Source organism: Salvelinus namaycush, unplaced genomic scaffold, assembly GCF_016432855.1.
Source record: "Salvelinus namaycush isolate Seneca unplaced genomic scaffold, SaNama_1.0 Scaffold47, whole genome shotgun sequence".
Lineage (NCBI taxonomy): Eukaryota > Metazoa > Chordata > Actinopteri > Salmoniformes > Salmonidae > Salvelinus > Salvelinus namaycush.
In genome coordinates this window covers 519,788-526,342 of record NW_024061164.1, presented here as the reverse complement: position 1 = coordinate 526,342, position 6,555 = coordinate 519,788, and the positions used below count along the sequence as shown (strand labels likewise).

General features: G+C 46.3%; 1 protein-coding gene across 1 annotated transcript; it reads right to left on the bottom strand.

Moving 5' to 3' along the window:
* Nucleotides 1-630: 630 nt before the first annotated feature.
* Nucleotides 631-5,049, bottom strand: ufc1 (ubiquitin-fold modifier conjugating enzyme 1). Its single transcript, XM_038986414.1, has 3 exons — nucleotides 4,705-5,049; nucleotides 3,797-3,864; nucleotides 631-784 (listed from the first exon to the last, which is right to left on the bottom strand). Exons 1-3 carry the CDS (start codon nucleotides 4,825-4,827, stop codon nucleotides 646-648), a joined length of 330 nt encoding a protein of 109 aa, XP_038842342.1. The 5' UTR covers nucleotides 4,828-5,049; the 3' UTR covers nucleotides 631-645.
* Nucleotides 5,050-6,555: the final 1,506 nt, after the last annotated feature.

The following is a 6,555-nucleotide window of genomic DNA, read 5'->3' as shown; positions in this document are numbered from 1 at the left end:
CAATACATTTCACTACAGCAGCTCTCACTACATCCTCTGGTATTAACAGCAATACAGCAGCTCTCACTACATCCTCTGGTATTAACAGCAATACATTTCACTACAGCAGCTCTCACTACATCCTCTGGTATTAACAGCAATACATTTCACTACAGCAGCTCTCACTACATCCTCTGGTATTAACAGCAATACATTTCACTACAGCAGCTCTCACTACATCCTCTGGTATTAACAGCAATACATTTCACTACAGCAGCTCTCACTACATCCTCTGGTATTAACAGCAATACATTTCACTACAGCAGCTCTCACTACATCCTCTGGTATTAACAGCTCTCACTACATCCTCTGGTATTAACAGCTCTCACTACATCCTCTGGTATTAACAGCTCTCACTACATCCTCTGGTATTAACAGCAATACATTTCACTCCAGCAGCTCTCACTACATCCTCTGGTATTAACAGCAATACATTTCACTACAGCAGCTCTCACTACATCCTCTGGTATTAACAGCAATACATTTCACTACAGCAGCTCTCACTACATCCTCTGGTATTAACAGCAATACAGCAGCTCTCACTACATCAACTGGTACTTAAAAATCAATGAATAGGCAAAAATACATTATTTAGCAAAGGGATTATTATATATTTTTTTGATTGATCTGCTTTTTATTTATTTTTGCACAAACTTTGGTGTGGTGCGTGTGTGTACTTACATCAAACTCCATGTCGAACTCATACTTCAGGAGGTCATGAATGTACCAGCACTTCCCAAACCACCTGGCAACAACACAACCCAGGATTGGTCAGTTGACGACAACGACAACACCACACAGGATTGGTCAGATGACAACACAAAGGATTGGTCAGATGACAACACAGAGGATTAGTCAGATGACAACACAGAGGTTTGACTGAAATGACTGACTAAAACTAGACTCAAATTGTCCAGTTCAGTTTTAGTCGACTCATAATAACTAAAACTAACAAAGGATTAAATGACTAAATTGTAACTAAGACTAAAAGTGTGTGTGTGTTAGTGTTACACGGTATAGCGAAACATAGGTACTTTTACAATACTAGAAAATAAAAAAAACGGTTCTGGAGTAGAATTTGTTTTACTTTTCGATACTTCTGTTAAATGGATCTCACGTCGTATACTGATTGAGAGGATCAAGTCTACCAGTGCAGCCGATGTCCCCTAGCGTGAGCACCACCTCTTCCCTAATCCACTTTCTCATTGCTAGAGCTAGCTAGCAAGGAGGAACCCCTGCACTGGGAGTCTGGGCTGAGTTGTTAGCTCCCTAGCCTGTCCTGAGGAGGAACCACTGCACTGGGAGTCTGGGCTGAGTTGTTAGCTCCCTAGCCTGTCCTGAGGAGGAACCACTGCACTGAGTCTGGGCTGAGTTGTTAGCTCCCTAGCCTGTCCTGAGGAGGAACCACTGCACTGGGAGTCTGGGCTGAGTTGTTAGCTCCCTAGCCTGTCCTGAGGAGGAACCACTGCACTGAGTCTGGGCTGAGTTGTTAGCTCCCTAGCCTGTCCTGAGGAGGAACCACTGCACTGAGTCTGGGCTGAGTTGTTAGCTCCCTAGCCTGTCCTGAGGAGGAACCACTGCACTGAGTCTGGGCTGAGTTGTTAGCTCCCTAGCCTGTCCTGAGGAGGAACCACTGCACTGAGTCTGGGCTGAGTTGTTAGCTCCCTAGCCTGTCCTGAGGAGGAACCACTGCACTGGGAGTCTGGGCTGAGTTGTTAGCTCCCTAGCCTGTCCTGAGGAGGAACCACTGCACTGAGTCTGGGCTGAGTTGTTAGCTCCCTAGCCTGTCCTGAGGAGGAACCACTGCACTGGGAGTCTGGGCTGAGTTGTTAGCTCCCTAGCCTGTCCTGAGGAGGAACCACTGCACTGAGTCTGGGCTGAGTTGTTAGCTCCCTAGCCTGTCCTGAGGAGGAACCACTGCACTGAGTCTGGGCTGAGTTGTTAGCTCCCTAGCCTGTCCTGAGGAGGAACCACTGCACTGAGTCTGGGCTGAGTTGTTAGCTCCCTAGCCTGTCCTGAGGAGGAACCACTGCACTGAGTCTGGGCTGAGTTGTTAGCTCCCTAGCCTGTCCTGAGGAGGAACCACTGCACTGGGAGTCTGGGCTGAGTTGTTAGCTCCCTAGCCTGTCCTGAGGAGGAACCCCTGCACTGGGAGTCTGGGCTGAGTTGTTAGCTCCCTAGCCTGTCCTGAGGAGGAACCACTGCACTGAGTCTGGGCTGAGTTGTTAGCTCCCTAGCCTGTCCTGAGGAGGAACCACTGCACTGGGAGTCTGGGCTGAGTTGTTAGCTCCCTAGCCTGTCCTGAGGAGGAACCACTGCACTGAGTCTGGGCTGAGTTGTTAGCTCCCTAGCCTGTCCTGAGGAGGAACCACTGCACTGAGTCTGGGCTGAGTTGTTAGCTCCCTAGCCTGTCCTGAGGAGGAACCACTGCACTGAGTCTGGGCTGAGTTGTTAGCTCCCTAGCCTGTCCTGAGGAGGAACCACTGCACTGAGTCTGGGCTGAGTTGTTAGCTCCCTAGCCTGTCCTGAGTAGGAACCACTGCACTGAGTCTGGGCTGAGTTGTTAGCTCCCTAGCCTGTCCTGAGGAGGAACCACTGCACTGAGTCTGGGCTGAGTTGTTAGCAAGAAGATGCCGGTAGCTTCCAGCTTTGTAGGCTAACTTCCCTTTCTAGTATACAGCTAAAGCTAACATCAATTTACTAACCTAGAACTTTGTTTTTGACCATAACTCCAAACAGAGTCCGTTGGTTCGGTGAAGAAGGAGAGGTGAGGCAGAGACACTATGTGGCCAAAAGTATATGTGGACACCCCTTCAAATTAGTGGATTCTATTTCAGCCACACCCATTGCTGACTGGTGTATAAAATCGAGCACACAGCCATGCAATCTCCATAGACAAACATTGTCTGTGAAATGGCCCGTACTTTAGAGTTCATTGACTATCAACGTGGCACCGTCATAGGATGCCACCTTTCCAAAAAGTCAGTTCCTAAAATGTCTGCCCTGCTAGAGCTGCCCCGGTCAACTGTAAGTGTTGTTATTGTGAAGTGGGAACGTCTAGGAGGATCGAGTATTGTGATGGTATCCTTGTGGTATTGAGTATCGTGATGGTATCATTGTGGTATTGAGTATCGTGATGGTATCCTTGTGGTATTGAGTATCGTGATGGTATCATTGTGGTATTGAGTATCGTGATGGTATCATTGTGGTATTGAGTATTGTGATGGTATCATTGTGGTATTGAGTATCGTGATGGTATCATTGTGGTATCGAGTATTGTGATGGTATCCTTGTGGTATTGAGTATCGTGATGGTATCATTGTGGTATCGAGTATCGTGATCATATCGTTTTGGTATCGAGTATTGTGATGGTATCCTTGTGGTATTGAGTATCGTGATGGTATCATTGTGGTATTGAGTATCGTGATGGTATCCTTGTGGTATTGAGTATCGTGATGGTATCATTGTGGTATTGAGTATCGTGATGGTATCATTGTGGTATTGAGTATTGTGATGGTATCATTGTGGTATTGAGTATCGTGATGGTATCATTGTGGTATCGAGTATTGTGATGGTATCCTTGTGGTATTGAGTATTGTGATGGTATCATTGTGGTATTGAGTATCGTGATGGTATCATTGTGGTATTGAGTATCGTGATGGTATCGTTGTGGTATCGAGTATTTTGATATTAAACCTGGTAACAAAGAAAAAATGCTGGTATCGTGACAACACCAGTGTGTGTGTGTGTGTCAGACCTGGTTCCCTCCTTGTTGGACTCCAGGCGGAACCAGTCGTTGTCTGCCGTCTTGTTGTTCTCCACATACTGTCAACAACAAACAACATATTGTAAACACCATCCAAACAGCAGGTTCATATAGTGTGAGAAAAATAACGCCTTCAAGGTAGCCAAATGACTCTGCAGACTAGCTATAGCGTTCTGTCTTCAGTAGGCAGACTAGCTATAGCGTTCTGTCTTCAGTAGGCAGACTAGCTATAGCGTTCTGTCTTCAGTAGGCAGACTAGCTATAGCGTTCTGTCTTCAGTAGGCAGGCTAGCTATAGCGTTCTGTCTTCAGTAGATAGGCTAGCTATAGCGTTCTGTCTTCAGTAGGCAGACTAGCTATAGCGTTCTGTCTTCAGTAGGCAGGCTAGCTATAGCGTTCTGTCTTCAGTAGGCAGGCTAGCTATAGCGTTCTGTCTTCAGTAGGAAGGCTAGCTATAGCGTTCTGTCTTCAGTAGGCAGGCTAGCTATAGCGTTCTGTCTTCAGTAGGCAGGCTAGCTATAGCGTTCTGTCTTCAGTAGGCAGACTAGCTATAGCGTTCTGTCTTCAGTAGGCAGGCTAGCTATAGCGTTCTGTCTTCAGTAGGCAGGCTAGCTATATCGTCTTTTTTGCGATCTAAATCCGATGACATAGTAACATTTTTTGTTGATTTCAAATTGAATTCAAACGAGTTAACAACTAAAGTGTAAATCAAAAGTAGACGAAGTGACGTCTGTGCCCAGTGGGTAGTTGGCAGCTAGTTAGTTAGTAGCTGGGTGGATAGCTCAGCTCCAGCGGGTGAACTGTCAGTGAGTGACACGTCTTTAGTTAACTAGAAGCTCTCCTGTTCGGCTTCGGAGTTCTGTTTTACCGGCCCCTGTCTTTTTCCCGTCCCGGTCCTACCTTGATGAGGGCCAGGTACTCCTCTCGGAGCCGCTGCACCCAGAGTTCCTTGTCCCGGGGACCGGAGTTAGTCTTGAGCAGCGGGATCTCCGACACAGCCTTCCGAGTCGCGTCGTCCGCCATCGTGCTCTGGAAGAGAAAAGAACGCTGACGTCACGGATGGAGTGAGAGAGAAAATGGACAGATTGAAAATAACACCGGCCCAGTGCTCAGAAAAAATACTATTTGGTGTATACAATAACGAGACCGTCCAAACAACCCCGTTACCACTGTTTAAAACACAAATCTGGGCGTTTCTGAGATGTAAATAAAAACACGTCGTCGGTACCAAACTACTTGGTCCGTGTTTTTAGAGGGAAGTATGTGGCTGCGGACATTCTGGGGAATGAAGTTGCGGTTGCACATCTTTTGGAGGTGGTCCTCGGCACTCAGCATCCCCATCCTCCCCAAAACATTAATCTGTTTCGGCTCCTTTTGTTTCTCTACTCTCCGTTCCTCCGGCTCGTCGCATCGGACGTAAGTAGGACGGCAGATAGAGAGAGAGGGTGTGTGTTTATATGATGTAGCCTCGCTATGACAGCCTAGCTACAAGCTACTAACGTTATACTTTGACAGTACTAGTAAGGTCACAGAAACTGCTCGGTGAAGGAGCCTTCAGAGCAGAACCTCTAGTCCAGGGGTATATAAATCTTACCCTAGGAGGTCCGAGCTACTGCTAGTTTTCTGTTCTACCGGGGAATTAATTGCATCCACCTGTTGCCCCACGTCTAAATAAATCCTGAAAACTGGAACTGGCTTTGAGGTTAAGATTTTAATTTAAGGGCTTTAGTCTACTGGATGCCTGCTCTCTACCCTATAATACAACCTATATTATGAATTTAAGGGTTGTAGTCTACTGGATGCCTGCTCTCTACCCTATAATACAACCTATATTATGAATTTAAGGGCTTTAGTATACTGGATACCTGCTCTCTACCCTATAATACAACCTATATTATGCCATACTGACATTACCTGCTGATGTATGTGGCTATATAATACAATTTCTATAACAAATGCATGAGTTTTGTATAAATGTTTTTTCTAAGTGCATGATGTTTTAACCAGTCTAAATGATCTATTATAAAAGGCTCTAACTGGTCAAATCGACGTCTGCAGTGGCCGTGCAGCATTTACAGTGATACAGCCTCTGCAGATGTCAGGGCATTCATACTCCTTGCGCTTCGAGGAGCAGCGCAGAGCTGTTGAGTAGACCTGTTGTGAAGCAAGTTGTCAAGGAAGTGGGGGAAGAAAAAAAAAAGTTGTCAAGGAAGTGAGATTGTGTTTATACAGGATCTCCCGCCCCACCTACCTTCAACCAATCATGTCAATTCAGAGCAATACGGAGCCCTCCGCATTGTTACAAAATGTGTTAGCTGCACAGTGATGCGGTACGGAGCTAAATTTGGCCTCGGCGTGCCTCTGGTGGATCCACAATTGCGTCACACCCTCTATACGAAGCCCCCGACCACATTTTCGGATCAAGCATAAATTGGCTTTTACTGCCCAGTAATAGGCCAGTGTTGATGCCTTGGGGAGGGCAATGATCATTGGCTGTCTGTTTATACAGGTTAGATAAAGACCTGAGGTTGTGTGTGTGTCATGGTGTGTGTTTCTGGTGTGTGTGTGTGTGTGTGTGTGTGTGTGTGTGTGTGTGTCTGTGTCTGTGTCTGTGTCTGTGTGTGTGTGTTATCGCTGGATGTGTTTAACTATACTTGTGGGGACCAGAATAATAGTAAACTAACAAACATTTTACCAACTGGGGACATTTTGTTAGTCCCCACAAGGTCAAATGCTATTTCTAGGGGGTTT